The 25749-nt window shown below is 37.4% G+C and overlaps 1 protein-coding gene across 2 annotated transcripts in view; it reads right to left on the bottom strand.

The window, feature by feature from the left end:
• Positions 1 to 25749, bottom strand: part of LOC126872939 (membralin) — a 65294-nt gene that overhangs the window by 22319 nt on the left and 17226 nt on the right. For both annotated transcript variants that reach the window (XM_050633223.1, XM_050633224.1), the window contains exons 9-10: positions 25531 to 25614; positions 15053 to 15185 (exon numbers count right to left, since the gene is read on the bottom strand). In XM_050633223.1, coding sequence (XP_050489180.1) covers positions 15053 to 15185; positions 25531 to 25614 — 217 coding nt within the window. The remainder of the gene's footprint in view (positions 1 to 15052; positions 15186 to 25530; positions 25615 to 25749) is intronic.

Raw genomic sequence — 25749 nt, 5'->3', positions numbered from 1 at the left:
ACGAGAATGGGCCATACCCCGGTGCACCTAACTGGCGCCCGTCAGGACACCATTTAATAGTGTAGTTTCGCCTGCACACGCCGCCGCACTCGCCAACCGTGCGCCACCCACTGGTCGAGCCACCCACATCAGATCTCCCCGCACCCTTCGTGCCTCTCGCTTCCGCCATCGCAACCACCAGACCAGCGTCACCAAGCCCCCGATACAGGTAATGAAATTGTCCATGCATGAACCGACGGGGTGGCAAACGTTTGTTCTGCGATCGAGCGAATACGTCGTTGCGTGCCTTTTGCGCAGCGAACCAGATTCCCGAGGATTTGCAGGAATTTCAGGTACACAAATGAGTGCCTATACGGCGCGTACACGCTCGCGCTAGAAACGCGATCCGACACGACGTCACGGTTTTGAAACGGGTATATGGCCATAGCTAGGTCGAGAGGAGACGGTGCCGGGACACGTAATACTACGTACACAGAATCCCAAAGGATGGATGGAAATAGACGTGATAAAAATATAAACGAGATGATGAGAGACGAATCGCGCGAGCAACACGGAACATCACGAAATTCCTCCACGGTAGATTTGCAGGCCGCTTTTCGCATCCACCGCTGCTTCCGCCTCTGCTAATGGCTTCCGTTTCGTTTCGTTTCGTTTCGTTTCATTCCATTCCATTCCTTCCTTCCTTCTTTTATTTATTTAACCAGTGCTGCTGTTCGCACGGTAAGATTTCGTCTTCCTCTGGAGGTATAGCAGGACGATGTTTAACAGGAAAATGTACACGTGTAGACTTTGGATTTTAAGGTGGGGTAAGGGGCTACGAGAGAAATAAGTGTGTGCAGCGGTGGAAGGAAAGCTTTCGCGTGAATTTTTTTTATTTATCTACAAGAAAATCACACGGGGAGAATATGATAAGCCCATTTCTGTTGATTTTCTAAGTTTGATATTCTTTTAAAAGAGGGTAAGTATATATTCCGATATAACAGAATCGGAGATTACTAGAAAAATTATTCGAGATAGAATTCTATGACTTTAATTTCCAAAATTGCTTTGCAACAACAGCTCCTAATTTGCCGCTTTAATTCGTTTAGACGCATTTGAACGCATTATTATTTTCATTACTTACGCATATAGAACGAATCATATGTGGCACAGAAATAAAATTGATAAAAATATACACAAGGTGATGAGAGATGGATCACGAGCGACAACACAAACATCACGAAACTTTTGTACAGTAGGTTCCCTGCTTGTTTGCGCGCGCGTATTGTATTATCCGCTGGTTTGTTTTCTCTTTGTTTGACCACGTGCGATTTTTAATATAATGAATCCTTGCGCGAGCGGTCTGTACGAATACAAACCTATGATTTTAAACATTACACACGGACGTGTGATATCAAAAACCAGATGTAAAGGAACATGACGTTCCTCCGTAACATTATACGTTAGTTTTATAAAGCAGAGAAAGCAAGAATTGCAATCGATCTAGATATCGATTAAATTGTAATATCTTTTTCTAGGTATATAGATTTAATATCAAATATCAAAAATAACGATTAACGAGTTTTGTTCGGTAATGTTCTGACGATTTAAGTTATTTATACAGGATACTTATTTACGCACGTTGTCGTAATTTGTAAAGCCTAACGTTGTCTCATTGAAAAATGATACATTTCCCATTAACCAATTGTGGATTTTTCTGTTTAATTGCTGCGTTTAACTAGGACCAATATCTGCTCGGATTCGGTATTTTGCTATTTGCTAAACGCTCGTAATGGATAATCCTTTTTCAATCCAACTTAATACTCCATAGAATTTAATATCGATTGTCAAAAACGATAAGATCTTCTCAAACAATTCAATACGATAGTAATCTCTATTACCCAAATATTTCGCTATTCAAACATTCTATTATTTACACAGTGCGGTATATTCTTTCCATTGCTTCAATATAAAATTGATATTACGCAGGTGCTTTCGACAGAATTAACGTTGTCCTCGATCGAGCTGAAAACACGAGTACATATGTATATGCGCTCCTTTATTTTCAGCTTTATTTATCACTTTAATTACAATATTCTATCTATAACATGTATATTTAGGTACGTGATAAAGATTGATAATTTTAGTATGAATAAAAGTACTCGAACGGCAGGCCATGGTTCCCGAGTGCAACAATATTTTTCAGAATGATTGTCTCTGTTTAAAATGAGTGTTCTAAATCTTAGGGACGATGGCATACGTCTTGTAGACGCATGAAAATGTATCTTGCGATGAACATTTATAGTCTTCTCGCGATGGGAGCGATGCCATTTTGAATTACGCATACCATGAATAAACAGGAATTTCATTTTGACGATGTCGTAAAACTTGGTCCGGGGCCGCGTGCATTTCCAAACTTCTACCGAGCCGATGCTTTTGATGACACACGAAATTAAATATGCAGGCACACTGGCAATATGTGTTTCGACGAATACTCTTTCCATTGGCGGTACTTTAAACAGACGCGATACCCGGGGGCTTGTCAAATGAGATATTTATCGGCGAACGTATATTCCACTTATTTAGGATTAATTAAACATTAAAGAGACAACCTATGCTTGCCCAAAAATCCCATGAACGTTCTCGCTCGAATCAAGCTTGATTTTCCAAACGTTCTCGTGCATAACAGAAATTTAAGAGCATCGTTCGCATTTTATTATGTGCTAACCACTTTTATTTGAACATTTCGGTGGGGCACGGTAGCCGTGATCCAGAACAAACGAGCTCATAAATCTATGGTACGGTATTTACCAGTAAACGTTATAAAATTATTTCGATAATCGTCTTAATTCCTCGCGATGATATTCGGCGTTACCGAAAACGGAAATCAAATGATCGCCGCTTTAAAAGCACTGGACAAGCGTTGTAGGCGAATGAAATATTAAAACTCCGCGAAACGGTTCATAAAATTTAGCGATATCGCTGCGGATCGATCCTCTCTCCCCGGGTCCGGTACCGGTCCAAGTTAATTTGTTACAGAATATTCCGTCCGTTTCGCCTGTTTCATTTTGTCCCGGCTCGCTCTTCGAAATGATATTTGCACTTCGCGGAGGTTGCCCCGGCGATATTAATATTTCAATATTAACGACTTTGGATTACCGCGTGTACGTTCCTCGACTGAGGAAAAAAGACACATACTCGACTTGTCTTGGGTATTTTCAGCTGCCACGGACCGTATTAAAAAGTTGCTAAAAGAGGAAGGAGTTAAGAGCGGTTAAAGATTTTCAGAAAAGTGACGAAGGGTGCTTAGAGCACAGGAGCCATCGAGGGTGCTTCACGAGTCCCGGATAGCCAGACTGCGCTAGCTGACAAGTACGTGGAACTTTTGAGAGTGATCGAATTACTGTGCTCGATATTCTTATAAACAAGAGGCGTGTCGAAAAGTAAACGAAAAGAAAAGTGAGAAAATTGGCGTAATCGAACGTAATCGAGAATATGAACAAATTTCATTTCCAATGACCATTTACTTGGTTGGTTCTGCATTTGTTGACTCTTGTTCGTAAAGTCGATTACATAGCAAATAAGCAATTGGTTATACACTGTCAAAGCTAAGTCGAAAAAAGAGTAAGGGAACTGCTAATGATTAGTTCCTCGACATTATTTTACAGGCTAATGCGCATACTTTCTCGTTCTCGACCCTTATACCGAGTTAAAACACTGCGAATCTGTATTCATTTCGAGGCCTTCCCTTCAGCGACGTTGCCTCGATAACGCGAAGAAAATATCGTTGTGTGCAGATTGTTATCATTCTCGTTAATTCTCATTATCCCTTAATTTTATAAGCGTATCCCAGCGGAAGGCTCGAGATCGAATATTCTTCCGTACAACTACGTTTAACACATTCGCTCCTTAAGACGACAATATTCATCTTTTCAATGTCGCCGGAATTTCGTGTTGGGATGTGAATTATAATACGCCTCGAAAAAATTCAATTTCTCCGACATAGTTATCGTGCGAAAAAACTCGCGATTCGCACCAGACGATTTTCAATTTGTTCAAAATGAAATTACAAACAAAGATGCAACTATGTATATAATCCCTCACACTTACAATCTTTCCTTTTTTGTAATACATTACGAATGCTATTTTGCGAATTACTTTATATTAAGAACCATCGTTGAAATGTATTCGAAAACCAGTTCGTTGCTTCCTCAAATTAAAAAATTTTGAAATTTTATATCAATCGATTTGATTAGGAAATTGATTGACAAATATTGTGGTAGATATCAATGTACGCTATGTTAACGTTTCGTCGACAGAACTCAGAGTAACGCAGCAAGTAACATAAGATCGATTACTATTCCTCTCTTTAGACAAAGCATTTTTCTGAACATAACCAGCAGTTCCTGTTTGGTATTCCAAACCATGCTGCCGGTAGTCAAGAAAATTAATTATGTTAACTAATTATCTTAGGGGGACTAATTTTCTATCCACTGTTTACGATTAATCATGTGTCCTGTGCGGTAAATAACGTACCTACGTTTTCGTTTCGGGAAAACAGCACTATACCCAACACCTTCTGCATAATGGTATATCCGCAGCATTGAATAATTCAAATTCCACGACAAATAAAACGTTATCGAATTGCGACTAAACTTTCTAAATCTTCCACGGGTTTATAAAAAAGAATTTCCAGCTATCGTGTTCTGTTACATCGTTCATCTTCGTTCCAAGACTACACGAATCGATTTGGGTTTGGACGATGGCAGTACATATTTTTCAAATTTTAATTCGAAAGAATAAATCAAACAGAAATTAACGCTGTCGCAAAAACATGGATCGAAGAGGACAATCAATAAAACAGATAAACAAATGACGTTTAACGCTATTTAAATTAAGCATTTTGAAGAAAAGGGAAAGGTAGAAAGAGACAAGAAAAATAATGTCAGAACGCGAACGACGAGGATTTCTGTTGGGCAAGCTGAAAATTCCTAAACAAGGGGTCCGAAGATGGTATCCTTGTCAGGAGAATTTTTCGCACGCGTCGATATCGGTTTCATATCCAGAGCTATCGATCTTCGTAGCGGGGTAAGACGTAAATCCATACGTCTAGAGGTAAAAGGAACCCCCTGTGGAGGGTGTTTCGGCACCCTGTCGCGTGGACAAAAGCGTTGACCGATCGTATATAGACGGAATGCGAAAGGGCGATCTGTGGAAAATGAAGTCAGCTCTTGGTTCCGTCAGCGTCGGAGCCAGAACACCGTTCTGGCTGGCGCCTGTCTGACGCTTCTCTGCTTCCATGCATCCCGTATCACCGTCCTATCCTAGATACCCGAGACGAACGCGACACCCTGATTAAAACGCCAACTCCGTGTGTATCGAGCTTCATCCCTTGCCATTTCCTTCCGAAGTCCACCTCTAGGAGGTAAACATCAGAGGTTGGTGGAAAGTAATTATAGGTTCTTGCGATGTTGCCCTCTTTGCTCGAATAAGAGAACGAGCAATGTTCAAAAAATTTTCACTGGGAAAGATGAAATAATGTATAAGAATTCTAGCGAATTACGTTTAAAATGTATATAGGAGTAATATTGAACATTAAACATGAAATATATCGGAGCAAATATAGAAAGAGTATATAGAAAGAAAGATTATCTTTTAGATTGTGAATATTTTTTAGATAGTTAACAGGTATAGTTAAGTGGTAAAAAACAAGAAATACCTGTCGAAATATAAAGCTTTAAATAAATAGGTGTTATCAAATATTATTCTATCGTATTTTGAAATTGTTACCTTAAACTTGTTTCTCTGAATTTTTACATATTCGTGTTGCAAAGCTTTTAAAAATATTTAAACACAATTCAATCAACAAACAGGATATTTTCCAACACGAGGAGATAAGATGAAAACATCGCGTTTAAGTACATAATCCGAGTAAACGTGCGTGAGTGGTTTCAAAACAACTGCATAGCTACATAGTAGTTAACACCATTCGGAATCGCACGTAATTCGCACTAGTTAAATAAGAACTATTATTTATCGATTTACGCGTTCCAACAAAATATAAAAAAGATCTCTCGATAGTCTGTTAACGCGATGGCGATACTTATTACTTCGCTCGAACCTTCGTACAATCCCAAACAAGCGAAACGCGATCTCATACCCATTGAAATTAAAAACCAGCAACCTTGTAGATCGTACAACGTTCATTAAACAGCAGACACTCGAATCTCATTTTTCATCCCTCATAAGAAATTAATCACACTCCAGCTACCTTTCGGCAAGCTCTACCGTTAAGGATTAAACTTCAATCTCTCCCTTCTTCGACCACTCTGGAACATCAACCTTATAGTCTTTTCCGCAAATGAAAGAACGGTGTTACGATCAATTTTCGGAGACTTATTTTAGCTTGACAATATTCATGATTCTGTTTGGAACAGCGTCAAGAGATCGAACTGATCGCGGAGGTTGGTAGTTAAAATGATAAGAGTTCGATGGTGGAGAGGCAAAAGGAAGGGAATTCGAGATCACCGGCCCCGCCTAACGGCGTATACACTAACGTAGCAACGCGATGTGCCGAGGGCACGCGGTATACATATAGGTGCAGGTTATGTTTGCACTGTAATTTTCCAGGCAACTCGGCTGGCGCTCCTGCCTCGACAACCAGGCCAGGGGAGAACGATAAAGAGAGAAAGGGAGAACCATCCCCCGTAGAACGAGCCATACCCCCGTGCCACTCTCTCCCCATCATACTGAAATAACACCCCAGGCTGTCCACCAGTCGCACTCGTGGTATGCGTTTATGGGGCCCGTGTTCCGTCTATAAGCTTCTGCTGGCTGTCGGTGTCCGTGGTGTGTGCTTGTTATTTATATAATTGCTCAATAGCCTCAATTACGGGCCTTATTCAATCATAATCATCCTCCGGTGTTATTTGCGGACAAGCCCAGCTGATTGTAAGCACTCGACGCGCCACTTGCGAGCCGTGGCGACACACGCGTGGCGTCGACGCCAGTAATGGCACCCACCGACACGACACCCACCGACGAGGCACCCGCGGCGACAGGATACTAGTTCCTGCGAGAGAACGATGCCTTTCGTAGGGTTAATTCGCCGCTAGCGAAATGTAAATACAGGACAAGTAGAATGGAACGGAAATGACGTGACGCGACGTACACCGTCGGAACTCCAGTGCCCGGATTGAAAATCGATTCGATTCGATTCGACTCGAGTCGACTCGACTCAATTCGATACGATCTCATTCAACTGAATTCAATACGATTCAATTCGATTCGAGTCGATTCGGCAATGCCGTTTTTTGCCGATACTTTCAAGCGTTGGGTCACCGCTTTTCCGCAAGTATGCTTACGGTAGTAATCTAATATGTCAAAGTAAATTCTTTGGTAAGGCCCATACGAATTAGGTATAAATAAACTAAGCAACCAAGTTGCTCGTAAAGGTCAAATCTAAAGGTAAACTTTGCCAACTAAGAATTAACGTTTCGAACGTTGAAGAAGATTTTGGAACAATCTATTTCCATTTTATCTCGCAACAAACTATGCAAATATAGCGAAAGTATGAAGAATTTTAGCAGGCAATTCTCGTTGGCATTAAGAACGCTGTTACCCAAAGTTAGAAAGTACAATGGAATTATAGCTGCGTGAGGTCAAAATTTAGTACCATCTTGTCTCGAAATATAAATTAGAACTAAGGAAGTTGCACATATACACTGATAACTCGACGAACTATTTAGAAAATCTGAGCAGAGCAGAAATGACGCTTATATTAAGTTATTAAATTTTAACGTAGTCTTAAATATCACGATCATTATCACAACCTACGTTGTAACTGGAAAGTTGCTCGTAAATACACAGCTACGCTAATGAATTTCCTTTTGAATTTAATATTATTCAACAAATTGCTCTGGGAACAATTTGCAAATATTCAGTAAACTACTAAAAAACACTTTTACGGTTATTATGCCATGCTTATAATACGAAGTATAAATTAGATGCGAAATATCTTACAAAATTTTGTTTTCTACTTCAAAACGCGAACGAACTTCAACAAACATTTCGCATAAAATATACAATAATGGAAAGATCATAGACAAACTATCAAGTATGTACATTGGCTCGATGCCTCTTTAAACGAAATCAAAATTTTATCTATGTATCATGTAAAATAAACTAAATCATCGGAATAATTTTCATCATGCAACTTCGTTTAAGTAAAATTACATAAACAACAATTGTATTTCTTTAAAATTACACAAGACGGGAAAATACTTGAATTTAAAATAACCTCATACGCATGAAAATTTAATAATCTAAAATCATTAAACCAATTTACATACTACATACCTAATAAATTTTTGGTCCAATTTTAAACTTCCTACGATGTTAATCGCTCTGCTAAATACAATCGTTAATCCTCAAGCGTCACCAGAGTAGTCAATGACGAGCGAAAGTATTAAATTATTACATTAGATCATTATTCGAGCTAATGTAGCTATTTACACGAATTCAGCTTGAAAAGAAGAGACTCCCGTGCCTGTATGTGCACACAAGGTCGGATAAGTCAGCCAAGCAGAATGCTGAAGGAAAAGACAGCCCTTCTAGGCTCAAATGGGACTGAACGTGCGTTATCTACGAACCGCTGAGAATCCAGACCCACGTTACGGATTGAAAGTAAAGTGCACACCCCTGGCGACGACCTAACACCATCGCGTATCGTGAAACTAAGACTTCCAGGTCGCGTTCTCTCTCTCTCTCTCTCTCTCTCTCTCTCTCTCATCTTTCTTTCCCTAACTATTCCGTCGTTGTTCATATCAACTGGAAGCAAATACATTCGAACAGCATGAAAAGAACGATATATGTAAGTAAAAAAGAGAAAAACAAATCTTGATTCCACTTCGGAATACGGTGATAGTAATTTAATTCAATGGAAATGGACGAGGCATTTTCTTCTCTTTTTCTAAAGCAATTTAAATGTCGCCCGCAAACTATGTATCTAGATGAAATTACTCTCATTTATTTAAAATGATATTTTATGATCATATTTATTTAAAATGATATTTTAGAATAGTATATATTCAAACAAAAATTTACGAAGAAAATGATACAAAAATTGCAATGAAACTAAAATATGGTACAATTTTGGTAATTCCCCTAAATGGGGAAAACACAAATATTTGTGTACATCAAACCCCTATGGATCATAATATTTGAATACTATTGGCAATGACAATTCACTCGGTAATCCGAGAGCATCCACGCCCTCGCATCAATCATACTCGTCGCCCACTAGCTCATCCTAATTCTTTGTAATGGATCTCGCGTAGTTCTCATTTTGAAACGTACGTACGTGCTACACACGGGGTGGATTATCTGGGTTATCGAGTTTTAAACACCTAATAAAAATACATATTTTCAGTTTCGCGACTTCAAACTTTATCAAATGGCACCGCTCCAACGTTCTTATATATAGATGTAATTTAATATTCACGAAGAAACGTAAAATCACATCGTAATAATTTTTTCACTACCCGGTTTTCATAACCGTGAAAAAGAAGCGTAAAAAAGCTGCTCGCGTGTGAAAACAAGCGAGAAAAATAATTAAGAGATTCACGGCGGCGGAAGATAATATGGGCAGAGGAGGAGAGAGCATAGAATACACTAAAACCGCCGGAAAGAATAAAATGTTCCGGCCGAGTTAAATTAAAAATACGTTTCGTCGTTAATTATGCACGATTTATACTCGACCCCTCTCTGAAATTATTTGCTCGACCATTACACGGAAACTATATTAATTTGCGCTTTGCATGAAAAACATGTACGCTAGACATGCGATGAAACGCGCACGAAGGGAAATTACAAAATAATCATTAACGAATTGCGATATTAATTTCGATTGCTTTTCGAGGCAACAAATATTTGTGCGAAAGTGAAACGTGCTTGCTTTCCTGTTCATCCTGACAGAATTATCATAAATTGAACATAACCAGGATTTTCTAGCATTTTGCGTCGTGTAACATAAAAAAATTAAAATATTTCCATTTTTCTTTTCGATATATCATCTTTGTTCCGACTTGAAAAATTTTCCAATACGTTTCAAATTAGCAGATTTTCTCTGTTACTTTTATGTTTCAACACAACGACCGATTTTCTTTTTACATTGACGATCACGGGGTTCGAACATTGTTGTTCGTCAATTATTAGAGATTTAAATCTGTTAAGCGGACCACTTCTTTCATCTCGATTTCAGAAGTCAAACACCAAATCCGTATTATCGGACACCACGCACCCTGAAACGCTTCAACAAAGCACTTTTCTAATTGTTTTCGACAACATACAACGTGCATGCTGGCTAGACTACGAACAGTGACCCTTTCCCTTGAACAAATGAATGAAACTCTTACTACCGGGGTTGAGGTTTTAACAGGCCGAGCCTGTGAAACCAATTGCTCGATTGCATTTATCCTCCAGTCTTTAAAACAAGCTCATCGCAGATTGGTTCTTATGACAATCAGTAAATGTATGTCGTATTCAAACGTTGTGAACGGTTCGATATCGATAGATATCGTTCATAAGCATCTGTCTACGTATTGCCACAAAGAAATGTTATTTTGTTATATTATATGAAATAATTTTAAATATCATTACTATATGATACAATTAACTACGTTCATGCTATGGGAATGAAAGCAAGCTCACAATCTTTATCGTCCAAACAATCTGTATAAAGTCATTTCGCATATTCGGATTTCTAAAGGGTTAATAAAAAATTATTCGTTCTATTTTTACGATACAACCAAAGGATTCTTTACTTGTAGAAATTGGGAAGAAAAAATATTGTTCGTAAGTATCTAGGTGTCTACGTATGTGGTATGTAAAAAGAGCAAGAAACACGTGAAAATACCCAATTCTACGAGCAACAGATATCAAGTATGGCAATCACTGAACTTTCAGCAGCTTTTGCCTTCCGGCAATGTCTATTCTTTCGTATCGCTAGCGATTTCCAGCGTGTGAACGAACGAAACGTTACTGTACTGCACAGCATTGATTTCACTTCCAGAGTTTCATTCTGATCCGTAGTAAAAGTATACGCAAGAGAGTCGGACAAATTTGCAAGAAAATTTTTTATGCATCGCGTAGCCCAAAAGATATTCAAAACAAATCGAAGATCCATATCATGATGTTCATGTATACGAGACTTCGCTAATTTAAAAACAAAACGAGAAATTGTTTGTACGATGCGATTCTTTTCCTTTCACAGCAGTAAAAACAAATAAAAAAAAGTTTATAGTTAAGGAGTTAATCATTTTTGTGTATTGACGAATCTTTTAACCTGTAAAATAACTTTTAACTTTAAAATGTTAACAAATCAAACTATCGTAGATCTTTGCATTAATCATGTTCTTCGTTTCGATCCATGTTCCCACCGATAAAGGCTTTGGATTACGAATGATGGGAGAATAGAGACGGGAACCGAACACGAAGTATCGGATAAACCACGTGTAAGCGGAAGTCGAGTTTCTAATTAAAAGCGGATGACCCGTAGAAACAGTCGGTCGAGGGTGTTCGGTGTTACATAGTTGCATACCTATCGTAACCCAAAGTCAGGCAACCAGAACTCTAAGAACTGAAGATCGTAGAGCAGTAAATTGAACCACGCTTACATCTGGTCGATAGAAATGACTTCGGATAGAAAACGCTTTGCGGTTAATCGGATCAGCCCACGGTTACTTTCATCACCATTTTCGAACAATATACTTGTTATTACGACATACTTGCTATCGTCATATATAATTTTCACAAGTGTAGAAATTATTCGTTCAACGTATGAAACACGCCATTTCATTAAAAATTTAGTATAAATTAAATGATCAAACCGTCACTTATTTACGTACTTATTTATATGTGCTTTAATTACTAATAAAAGAATGCATTAGATTAACACAAACTTTATATTCATCTAAATTCTAAAAGGAACGAATCTTGAGACAGCGCTCATTCGCCTTTAAAAAGCCAATTTTTCTAAAAGGGGCCATCACCGTTCATTAAATCTATTTGGTTTACGTGACAAAAACCGATCCGAGTTGAAGCTCGAGCGAAATAGCTCTGGCACGGAAAAGAGATCGAACCAAGTACTTTTCCTTCGTTTTGAGAAAACTAACTTGCACGGATAAAAAGAAGCCGATTACCCTGTTCGTCGAACGAATCTTGTTTATGCAATTAAAGTCGATCTAGTGTAAATCTCGCAGCCAACGACGTAGACTGAACACAATGCAACACATAATTCTGGTACTTGGAAGCGGTACTACAGGAGTATTACCACCGTCAGATCTGCTTAATTGTTGTCTAACACCGGTTGTTCTAATGCTGCGTGTCTAACCTCGAACCTACCTAAAGGAAACCTAACTGTCCTTACGACCATGTTTCGCCAGAGAGTAAAGCCGTTTAGATCTATGCCCTTTCCACGCTTACTACCAACTAAATCAACGCCGAGGTTAAACTAAGCTGATCGGAAAATATATTCCAAAAATTAAGATGTAGCGAATAAAAGAATGTCTCCTTTATGTTTCGTTCTGAATAACATATTAATCCAGATATATCTGAATTTTCTTCTTACTGATATTTTTGAAACAATGTACATATAATTTTCTCTTTATTCGAAATCTAAATCCAACGCATTAAGTAATTCGTACAATGCTACACAAATGTCAAAATATAATAAAACCTTGCAACGATCCTTTCCGAAGAATGATAGACATGGGTTAATCGAATGTCTGCTTAATTTTTGCCCCTTTGGAATTGACTGCCTTATTCATTAAACACAATTTACTTGCATAAAAATGCAAATACTAATTTCAACTGCCAACCGAATAATCAATGCACTACACAATTGTATTATAAATAAAATTTAATCCTTTCAGAGCTAAATTTCTTTGGTCTGTGAAAAAACTGTTCTTCAACAAATTTATTAATTACTCATATAACATTTTCCTCGATATATTTCCTAATTTCAACAATTTTATAGAATTTTATTCTGGAATTTATCATTCTCAATTGCTCCCTGTTTGATCGGAACTTCCTTGTTCCAACCAACTTGATTTCTCAAACTTCCACGATCATTTAAAATGTTCCGCTTTAAACATGTCATCTCCTACCCGCGAGCAATTTCGGTGACCGTTTACTTGCGCGTCACCAATCTGTTCAAACATCCCAAGCAACCGGCGACAATTTTGTTTAATCGCCGTCTAATGTCCCTAATGTTCCGTCCTATACCTTTGTCAGTCTAAGGAAATTGCATCGTGCTTCTCTCTCTCTCTCTCTCTCTCTCTATCTCTATCTCTATCTCTATCTCTATCTCTCGACCGCTGGTAAGACACATCGAGCGTAAAACTCGATACCTCTACGCGAGGGATTTCATCCTGATCCGGCTTTGACATCCGCACACAACCACCGACGGACGGCGAATGGTCGAACGCGACAATTTGCCAAATCTAGGTTGATCGAAAGTATTTATGGCAATGGAGTGACAATCAAACCAATGCGAAAGACAAATCGAGTTTAATAACCACGAGGACCACGTAGCAGGAATGAGCAAACGACCTACGACCTGCATGAACATACGGATGATACACTTCGTAGGCTGCCATAGACCGCACTGTTTAATCAGGATTTCTCTGCACATACCGCGCTCGAGATCTACGCATTCCATGCTAATCAATAAACAGCAATAATTACCGAAGGTATACGCATTCGTCCTCAATTATACAGAAATCTGGTAACATATGCGAATACCGGCCTAATTGTTTCATTAAGAAATATAGATCGGTATTTCTCAGAATGTCAGAAAGATATTTAAATCCTCTGTGACTATGTGAAATTTTGATTTGTTTATATGTAGAAAGGTTTGAATTGATTCCTTCTACATACAAACTAAGGAGTAGCAATTACTATAATTATTGCCATTATTAATCGATATAACAGATGGAATTGATCAGTATTCATCGATCAATTGATGATTTTGAGATTAGGGCATCAAAAAAATAAAAAAATAATTTTTAATAAGTCGAAGGAAGAATTCAGTTGAAACGTAATTTAATAAAGTATCCATATGTCCTGGCAAGGCTTTGTTCAACTTTCCTCGGTACGTAGTTTCAAGCATACAAAAGCATCAACGGCTCGTTCTTTTTTAATTCGCAAACGCGTTGTATATTAAACTCCTGTTGGTCCTCTCGTAAAGTTACTGTGACAAGGCAGGCAAGGCGTTTTATCGTCATCCAACAAAGGCTACTCTGAGACAGAGTAGATACTTTGATCGTTTCAGTTTTAGCCGGAGGTGCACGGGCCAGGATAAAGAGAAAAGGCGAGGTCTGCCGATATGCCCAGAACTACGACTGACTCGCTACTTAATACAGCTTAATCCTTTTTAATTAAATGCTCCTTCGATCATCTCTGTCCCAATCTAAAAAGGACGGGATGTATAACGACCCCTGAGACTTCTACGAATGAACTCGTTATAACCGTGCTCTCCATGACGAGTAAGACGAATAATATTTGAACAGGAATTTCCTATGTTTTCTTGATAATCCTAGCAAAAATAAAATTGTAGGATGTTGGTCGCAAAACAACGCTATTAACAATTTATCCGAATAGTCTGATTTATGAGTTTAGTCGTATTTTTATTAGAATTACCTCAACAACCTATTGATATTATTTTCATAAAAATAGGATAAAAATTACCGTAAGAATTTATTCTATTAATCATGACTGTTTTTAATATTGGTTTTCCAACTTTTACCAAATTACACAGATATAATTCAATAATTTTGCGTTAATCAAGTCCCTAGCGTACCGGATTATTGGCAATTCTACTGCATGTATCTTTCTATACTTAAAAGATATAACTAAAGATTAGATTCTTATTATTTTATACATATTATTTTAAGCAATATTCCTGTTAGAGGAAAAGTTAAAGTTAAGGGTTGCAAACAACTGTGTTTATTACTAAGCAAAATAGGAATTTTAGCGCAAGTGATTCGATAGCTACAAACAGATCAAAACTCACCGTAACCAGTGTCTTTTTGTAACCGGTGTGTGACAGCAAATAGCATCGTACTGATCAGCGATCCAAACGATCAATATGATGTAAAACGCAGTCGTGGTATCGTTAAAGAATTCTGACATGATCGCTTCCATTCCTGAAACAGAATAATTTATTTTTGAATGAATTACTCATAGCATAGAATAGTCATAGAATAGTCAATCAATTACATTTGTGAAAAGAAGAGAGGTAGTCCAACGACCATTCCAACAAAAGCAAGATACGATTTTCGTTTAAAACTAATTTTAACCAATTATCGAAGTTAAATCGTACTTCCGATACATAACGAACGCCGTTCGTTCCTCGAATAATGTAACGACAATTATATCTGCGAACATTTTCAAGTAAATCCTTCCGACAAACGTGTTCTTCCCTTTTCCCTTTGGCGCGTAGTCGTTAATTGAAGCAGCTGCGTTTGAAAATTTAATTCGAACGAAAGAGGAGATTCGGGAAAACGAGGTGGACAGGAAATTTTCTTTGTCCATGAGATTTACTAAGACCGGGTTGTACGATGTTTTTCGAAGCCGTGTTGCTTCGGCTATCGAGGGCCGCATAAACAACTGGGATTATTAATTTGCGGAACAGAGCAACGAAAAGGCGAAAGAGGAGAAGAGAAAACGTTCGAGGGAGCTTTGTAGAAATAGCGAAACAACTTCATGGCAATCGATACCGGCATTCGTTCGCTATCGAACCCACAGGCCCGTCCTATTAATCGAATAGTTTCCGCACAATTAAAAGTTCGCGGCACGCTGTACAAAACCTCTGCCCATGTAAATTTAATACCGACCCCCATGGACCATTATACCGTTAAAACAATACATTTACTACCGTTCCGCCAGCCGTTTTTATTGTTTCCCAGGCGTTGAACGTTAAATCTCACTTATCGGTTGAAACATCGGCTAAGTTATTCCGTTTGAAACAACAACAACAAATTCGATTCTTTTCGTCAAACTATCCGTAAACGAAAATCAGGGGTCTCAAACCGAAAACAATTTGACGAGGGTTTCTTTTTTTTCTTTTTTTTTTTCTTTTTAGACTAACAACGTTTAATAGTGCTCTAATAATCAGAAATCGGACGTGGTTAAGAAAATAGAAATTCGATTTGAATAGCTGTCAACCAAAAGCCATAACGCAAAGGTACATAAGATAACAACCAATAGATTTGCAACAATTTGTCATAAGATGAGCCAAACGTTCCCGCGCGATAATCAAAGAGTCTACTATCGAATCGTCCGTAAGCGTTGTTTCACGAAATGCACGAGAACTAAAAAATAACGTGCAATTTTCTATGATATTTCGTGCAAACTGTTGCGGAAAAATTCTTTGAATTTACATCTCCCAAAATAGATAGAAAAAAAGAGTCTAAAATTTAAGGCTGAAATTTTAATTGCGAGTCTTTGAATTTTTCAATATAATTTTAACTCAAACAGCTATAAAAACGCAAAGGAACGCTGAAACCTTCGTTGAAAACTTTCTAGAAATTTAATATAAATTTTCTCTCGATTCGTAGCTACAAAAATATCGGACGTGCTTATAAATATTGTTGTGTTAAAATTAAAAAGTATTGAGATACAGTTTACAATGCAAGTAATCAACATATTAACGTATCGTATTTTTGACTGGATCACTGAATCATATAGTATAGGTATAGAATAAAGTTAATGTGTTTCGAGGAAAGTATAGAACAATGTTGTACAGCTAGCGTGTTTCCTAATGAATTGTAACGATATGACCCCCCCCCCCCCGGGACTGAGCGGAAATAATAAAAGTATCCTAGGGTGTGTCGTGGCCAGGTCACGAAAGTGCAAAATGACCAACCTGAAATATAACGTTCCAACGTTGATTAATGACAACGTTGAAAGTTTTCCGTTGAAAAATCGACACGATATTTCCTCGATTAATTCACGACATACGAGTGCGAACGCGAACGCAGTCAATTAGTTATCTTACCAAAATTTTAAGGACAACTTAATAGTAATCTATGTTTTAGATTAGATTCGAATTGCAATATTTTTCTGCTATATTACATTTTTATTAGAATCGATTAATCACTGTCGTTTCATATTTTCAACATCACCAAAATCGCGAACATCCATTATATTCCCGTTTCTTACAAAATTGTCGCCAACTACGAGTAATATACATAAACCGTATATTAACGTCATCGTTCAACGGATAAATCACGTGGATGTATTCATTATAATGTATTGTGTATTTCAGGTAATAATAACACACGGTGAACGAAACCATAATAATAACAAACTAGAGATTTGATGTGAATATTAAACCGATTGGCAAAGTCCAATTAATTCTTGAAATGCTAAAAGCGTGTGTACTTTATTTCCATTATTAGAAATCTTTACTTTTGGTGGCACGTCGTTTATGATATATTTTCCAACGGAATCAGAGATTTAGGAGATTCAGCTTGAAGAATCGATCTTAGATAATAAATATCTATCCTAAGCAGTTGAACAGAATGATACGCTGAAACAAATAGAGAAGAGGAATATCTAAAGAAAAGCAGTACGATCGCGTAATTATCTCTGGTCTGTTTGGGCTGACGTACCCGAAGAAACTAGGCACTCGATCTTGGGGGGCTTGACATCGGTTTTCAAAATACACGTTAAACCGATATTAGGCGAAGGAGAGAAGACGCCTGGTATATATTGGACAAAAGGTAGCGGAGCACGCTGGCAACCGGGATGAAGGCACTTCACAACGAAAAGGATGAATGGTTCATGGAGTACGAGGGCGACCTCGGATAATTAGTTTCTTGATCGGACACTGCGCGACAAAACAAGAAGAAAACAACACGAAGAGAATGCTAACGAGTATCCTGCCAACAGTTTACACTCCAAATGTACACGACAAATCGACGAACACGCAACGTGTAACGTTTGTCATAGAAATAACATAGGAGCGGAAAATTATACGTCGACAAAATTATTTTGTACAGTGATGAATGAAAATACTGTCACGAACTAAGATAAAGTGCAAATTTTTTGAAAACATGATTTTTTATTAGGTTTATTTTTATGGTGCCATTTTGTTCTATTGGGACAAAAATCATACATAATTCGATAAAATAATATAGAGAAAAAAAAGTTGTGCATTTATTATTTTTTTATAAAATGAAAGACACTTTTGGAACAACCTAATATTTAATTTTCTTGTAGAACGTAGTCTTCAAGGATGGAAAATAGTTGTGACATCAATTCCAATTCTTGAAACGTCCATGTAGAATCTTTTTAAATATTATGAAATAAAATATACGATTGAGCAAATGGAAAAAAGAATTTAAAATCGTAATGGAACTGTCCATTATTCAAATTGTGGGAATTGGAATTTCAAAGTGAAAATTCGATTGGAATATCGAACATGGTTCATTAACCCGTAAGCGTAAGATGCGTTAAACAATATCTGCACGCGAAACATATTAATGACATTCAAGTAAGCAATATAATTATACGTGTTCAATCATCGAATATCTATCGACAGCCCCGATGAACAATGAACATAATTGGATATTAAATGTCACAGTCTGACAAATGTGCTAATTGCTGTTGAAAATGCCAATATGGAACATATCCCAATGTACGTAGGCGGCGATGGAAATCGAAAGAAGCCATGCCAGGCTGATAATAACGCGTATTATACGCAACAATGGTATAATTTTTACATATATCTTACTAAAATCATAAAAATTATAATACGTTTGAAAAAAATAGAATTTTTTGCAAAGGGTATATGTAAAAATTAGTACCTTCATTGGTACAATTTTTATATAGTATAAGTCAACAAAAAAAAAAAAATTTTTTTTGGAGATTTTCAAGAGAGCGGATGATGATGTGCAATGGACGATCAATGTCGCAAATATCATTATTTGGATAACAACTTGAAGACGCATGAATCAGTTACATAGAGTGTCTAGGCCGAAATGATCTTAACGCTGGATAATGCACGGATAATGTACTCGTTTAAATGCATACTAGCTGGACATTACCTCAGCTCGGTAAGCCCGTTGGCGCAGGCCCTTGGACAAGTGTGCGGCAGAACTACGGCTTCGACATTTCCCTCTTGCTCTTCGCTTTTATAAAGACGTTAAAATTCCTCGAGCAACTACGACGAACGCTCGATAATCTCGCGCGACGGTGAAATTGCACGGGGAACGGTCCAATTTATGTCGCCAGCATTTTTCCACTACGAAAAAACCGATCAAGGGGATCCGTCTCGTTATTTGAGAAAAATTTCTCCGTGTTTCGACAGAAATGACAACAACGAATGGGGATCACTGGATATTGTTAACGGAGGATTCAACATTTACGCAACTTATACAAATACGTTTCGCTTTAATTGCATGCTAAAATCTCCCGCTCCCTTTGTTCTTCCCATTTTTATTTTCTAATTTCTAGAAAACTATCTAACAGAGACATAAAATTTCATCGACAGGTTCAATTAAATAATAAAGGAAAAAGGAAAATATTACGAATAAAGGAAAAATTACAATCATTTGAAAAACATTGCAAAAAAGATTCGAGCATGTCAGAGTTAATAAAGTGTCTTTTTGCGTTTCAAAATGTTTGAGGTATAGATACCTATATCTAGGAAGGAAAATAAAATAAAGGGAAATTAAATGAAATATCACATATAACACAGTTTTTTCCAGCTCCTATCCAATTGTCAATAAATATGATCATAAACTCGATGCATTTGAGATAGTATGAGTGTCAGCATGCGTACGCGTATTCGCCGATAGAGGATGCACGTATGCAGCTCGTGTCAACTATATAGTTTCAAGTAAAATAGCTTCTCACGGATGGAAAATGGAAAATAAAGTCTTGTATTCGCAATAGGTAATAGCAATTTCGTGAAATGCCTGGATCAATGTTACCATAAACCGAAACAATATGTTGGTTTCCTTCTTTCCCATTAAAACAATTTCAAAGTATGATTGTCTATTCATGTAGGAAATTTATATTGTTAAAGAAATAGTTAGGAAAGTAAGCGCGAAAATCTATTTAATTAAGTTGATTACTCTGCATGCGCAGCAAGCGTACGACGCAGTAAGTCAATTATCTGTAAGCAAAAAGTTATGAGTCATAAATCGTTGAATGAAAACTACCTTAACCCACATATGGTTCATTGACTTCTGAGCAAAGAGAGTCTTAACACATAGGTGGGTCGGTGAACCGCGTTCGCGTTAATGGCAATGACTTACGTATCAGGAAAAGAAGATAAGCAAAATTATGGCAATTACAAGGTACAAGCATTGCTAAACGGAATTTTTAGATATTTTCGAAATACTGAACTAATTATCGATATCGTGCATAAAAGTGTATAATATCCAATATCTTTTTTCGTTGTGTAATATAAAACGTAATAATGCAAGTAATAAGTAATTTTTTATTAATCGCGGAATCCTATTATTAAGCTGATTGAAAGACAATAGCGTAATATGTATCGCGCTTGACGTTATAGTTAATACGCGTTCTTTCAAACATATTAATTAAACAAATATATCAATTATAAAAGGTTCCAATTGTAAATCTTGGAACAAGCTCCACTGTTCCGTTTTACGTTCTTGCGCAACATATTCTTCTTCCAAGAATAGTAATATAGCTAATTAAAACAATGACAATGTAACTTAATCCTGTATAAATGGATGTAATACCGGTCACTGAAACATTCTATAAAAGATACACTCTGTAGACAAAGGACGAGGCAAGTTCACATTTACAAAATGGAAAAAGCATAACAAACCGAAAAAGGACTCTCTTCCGAACGAATGAATTACATGTTTAGCGTATTGTAACCGTGGCATAATTATCATTTCTACCACGTTCGATTCCACGAACGATTCTCTGAATCAAAATTAATTCACGATCGTGATTGACAAGATAGATAGATGTACAGTTGGTGACACATGTGACACATACATACGTATTTGTGCACGACGCATACGTTTTACACGGTCTTGCACCTATGCGCATGAAACGGTGATACCGATCGATCATACATGAACATCGATGTCAACAAACTTCAAAATTCCGATGTTTATCGTTACATTCGGAATTGTTTTTTCTTTTAACTTTAAACCATCGACAAGATGACAGACAATAAATATATAATATTCGTTCCTAAATAATAGTTATATTTGTAAAAATGACTAACATACCGTGAGAAATTAATTGAATACTAAATTTGTTATGGCACCCGAACTTTTCGAAAATTAATTCTACTCTTCTGAAAAGACCAATCCGCACTTCTTATTCAGGAATGTTACAACATTGCATAGTAAGTTGAGTAAACCTTAGTCAATTCGTGTTCGATGAGATTGAAAACGAAACAGCGCGCAGTTACGTCGTTTCTGCAGAAACAACTGCTAATAATGTGGTTGATCAGTGGTCAGCTCTCCACGACCGTCGCTTACGTGTCATCGGCGTCGAACAAAGCCTAGCCGACACTAATTTCGTGCGAACTACCAGAACAGGGTTGAACATCTAGAACCTGATGGACATAATATTTCCTGCTGACCGAACATACTGAGCGTACTTGAGCTTGATGGTATCTGGGATTGGACGCACTTGTCCCTAATCAAAGTGAAATGGGGCCAAAACGCATTTTTCGCCAATATGCCATAAAAATGATCGAAATTGAATTAACCCATATCAATTTACTTCTTTATTACTCTAATGATATTTGAAAATATATTACATCCTTTACAATATTAATACAATAGTTTCTCTTTTTATCCTGCATATATGAATGTTTCGAATAATAAATAACGATACTCTTTTATCGAAATCTGACGACTGTACAATTTTTCTGAAAGATGTTACAGGAATGATTTCTTAAATTAGTAAATATACCAAATGTCTTGCAGCGACGATTGTGGATTAACGTTGTCGAAAATCTATTGTATTTATGATTGATAATTTAGCAGTACGGTTGCTGCTTCTGAAAGCAGATTTGGTATCTATATATGTAACCATACGGCATCTCATCTCTCCACATCCGGTGGAAATGCGCCATGGAATCTGGAGTTGAGCAATAGTTACAGAGCAAGTTGTTAGGGTTAGATAGTTGAATCAACATACAAAGCGTCATTGATCTGCTCATGTTCACGAAGCTCGAAACATATGCACAATACGCCTACATATATTCCAGGTAAAGCAAATATACGCTATGCTCGATTTCTCTGTTTCTATCTCCTTTGACCGCATTTGCTTTCAATATAATCTACATTATTCCCATGGTAAATCAAAAGTGTTGCAATACAAGAATAAGATCGTATTCCTTATCAAATTCTGCGCAGAAATTGAACGAACGGATGTTAAATGATGTTTGTGCTGAGATATAGGCCATATTACATCCAGTTATGATAACATCATTTTTGTTGATCCGACATTCGGTGAAAAGGCACAATAGCAAGAATTTACGTTTATTTCTAAACATTATGATCTAACCCAATTTTTGTAGAAACTTCTTAACACGAGTTAAACACGTTACACGCCACGCGTAAAGTATAAGGAGATTCACATGTCGCCCACAGCATTAAACGTCCTAATAGAATCTTTCTATTCAAATTTAAAATCCTAACAGTACGATTACTTTTCTGTGAATAAGGAACGTGTTGATAGAAAGCTTAACCAAGTGCGATATAACGACAGATAACGGATCAATTAGATAACCAATCCCCTGAAAACGACAGTGATATATATCTTTGGCGAAACACGTGTTAGCGATTCGAAAATGTCCCCTGACATACTTGTACCACGATACGGTTAGAGGGAAAGCAGTTTCGACGGGGTCGTAAGCAGATAAACGAAACAGCAGCGAGTGCAACATGTTTCGACCGTGGCTGAAAACGTGTTTACAGCATGTTAGGTGGTCGATCATGCGTCACTGATACGCAGGGGCGCCGGTAACTCCGTTCTTTGACGTTCCATTATGCAAAATCGTCTTCGTAGTCATTCCTGACGCCAAATGCCGCGCGACGCGTGCTCGATTTCACGCGAATTCACACCGATGATGATACGCACCGGTCGCGACAAAATCATGAACGCAACAACCGTGAACGACGAATGGAACTACGGAAATTTTAAAGAGATCGATACAAAAGCTACGCAAACTCGACTCGTATAAGCGTACGTATATAAAGGTCAACAGTGATTTGATTAGAGATAAAATCAAGTCGTCGCGTCGATTTACTAGAAAGAGTAACGTAAATGAAACAAATGCATTTTTCAAAAAATTGATTTGCAGTAAAAGATTGTTAATAACTTCCGTCTCAGAAAATAATCTAGTTTTAAATATTGATAATTGTGGTAAAAGGACAATTAATGATTTTAAAGGAAATAGAAAAAATCCCTTAGCTTTATCTTGCGTTCAAACAACGTTAAATGGGTGTGTATTTTAAATGAATTTCAGAAGAATAAGAAAAAGAAGAAGAAGACAAAAGAAGGATTGGCTGTTATAATGACTTTTCCTTGTGAGAAATTATTTGCTGACTATTTCCGGCGGCATTAAATATTCCACGTCTGAGTTGGACAATCACAGAAGATTGACATGAAAAAAAGATAGCACATAATAGAAAAATATACTTGTATGATAATCAATTTCTTGGAATTGCTGCTATAAATGAAAAAAAGTCAATAACATTTAATATCGAGAGAATTATATAATGCAAGCAGAGAAGCGGAAAAAGGAAGAATACGATTATACGGAGTATTTTTAAAGCTACTTTATCATTGCTTTACCAACACAGCCTAATATCTAAATCGAAATTCTACTAAAGATATGATTATCTTTCGAACGCTTATTTTTTCTTTTTATTTTTCTCTTCATATCTCGAGAGAAATGCTCATCGTCGAGTGACGCACGATGCAACAAGCGTGAAAGAAGATAATTTCGAACGTTCGAGTCAATGATACTAAATTTTCTACCTTATATATATATAGTTGAATTTTCTTTTGGTGTTCATTACCGCAGAAACACATATTACATGGAATAGTCTTTTTCTGCTGAAAAAGAGAGATAGAAAAGTAATAGGTATGTATTCTATAGATAGAAGGACAGAGAACTGTGAACTGGATACACATAGGTATAGAAAGCTGAGAAATCCTACAAGTATCCGCCAGAGAGAGCTGTAGGATGACGGATGGACGGCAGGAAGCGACACAGGAACCGGAACCCATTACTCCAGATAACAACTTCCCTAAGGCTTCCTTTCCTTCTTCAACATCTACTGGTAAACCCCTTATATACACACAACCATAGTGCAACCGGTTCTTGCAGTACGAATCCGGAAATTTACCACTTCTGTTGCCATTTTGCTCGGATACCAGCCGTGCAACTGGTGGCCCCGTGATATACCATAAGCGAGTCGCGAAATGGACCTTGACCACTTCTCGCGAAAATTCATTTCGCTTTATCGACTAGATCTTTTCTGAAAGAAAGCGATTGGTGTACCAGCATCGAATAAAGAAGCTGACTACAATTCCGCCGCTAAAAGCGTAACCTTTCAACACGATTTTTTTTTAAACATATTTTCAATCGAAAGAAGGATTTCATTGCGGCGGAAGGGAAGACGGCAGGCTGAAAGCGTCTGTATATTACATTTGATCAGCATTTTGAAAACCATTGAATAACCTTACTGGAGGATTAGCGATATCGCACTTTATACGGGTCAATTGGATGGCGCTGACGGACATGCGAAGCGTGAAGAGGAGATTCAGGTTGAAATGGAAATGGGCGTCGCAGTGGTAGGGAAACCACCGACGTCGCCGCCACCGTTACTAAATGGGCTCCGAGCGGGTTACCCAACTGTTGCGCCTTCATCAGAAATTTATGCAGAATCCTGGGTTAACCGTCCCGGCCAATCAGCTTTGTAACAGAGCTAACGTCGTATCAGCGAGGGAACGAAACCGAGAGAGACTCTGATTTAGTAAAAAGCCTTTAATATTTTGCGCCTTCGCCATACTGGCACGCGCGTTCCTAACTTCCAACTGCTAGAGCAGAGCTTAACGCATCGCCGATTCAACGGATTACATTTCAATTGCCTTTCAAAAAGATTTCTCTAGTCAGCAGAAAGTCAACCAGAGAATCTTTCAAGTATCGGTAATACAGAATTTGGAAGTAAAGTTCATTATATAAAATGATAAAAAATAAGTGTATCTCTAATTTTCTACTTGTACGCACTCGCATCATTTACTGAAAGCATTGCAACTTTCCAAATGTGCTTCCAAATATTTTATCTAATACTACTAAACTACCTTATTAATGATAAAAAAGTTGATAATCTACTTTATTTTGGATTATATTGAAATTCAAATTGAATACCAATAATTTTCCATCAAGGAAATAACGTATAAGCTCAAGAAATGAGTTCGGTGTGAGTTCAAGGAATGACTACAAAATCAAAAGAAGAAAATACAACTCACCAACAAGAGCCAGAAGCACCGTGAGCAGAGATGCAGCAGGAAACGTTATCGTTAAGTTGAACTCCAACATTTGAAGCAGATCCACTGAAACAAAGGGAAAAGAAGTATATTTCACGTGAAAAATAGGCAAACCCGTGCGTGCAAATGGCTATTCGACTCATTGATATTTTCTAAGTCGAAGGAAATGAAACGAAAGAGAAAAGGAAAGGAACGCAAGAA

Source organism: Bombus huntii, chromosome 14, assembly GCF_024542735.1.
Source record: "Bombus huntii isolate Logan2020A chromosome 14, iyBomHunt1.1, whole genome shotgun sequence".
In the NCBI taxonomy this organism is placed as follows: domain Eukaryota; kingdom Metazoa; phylum Arthropoda; class Insecta; order Hymenoptera; family Apidae; genus Bombus; species Bombus huntii.
Note: the sequence above shows the minus strand (reverse complement) of the source record. Positions and strands in the feature narration are given on the sequence as shown.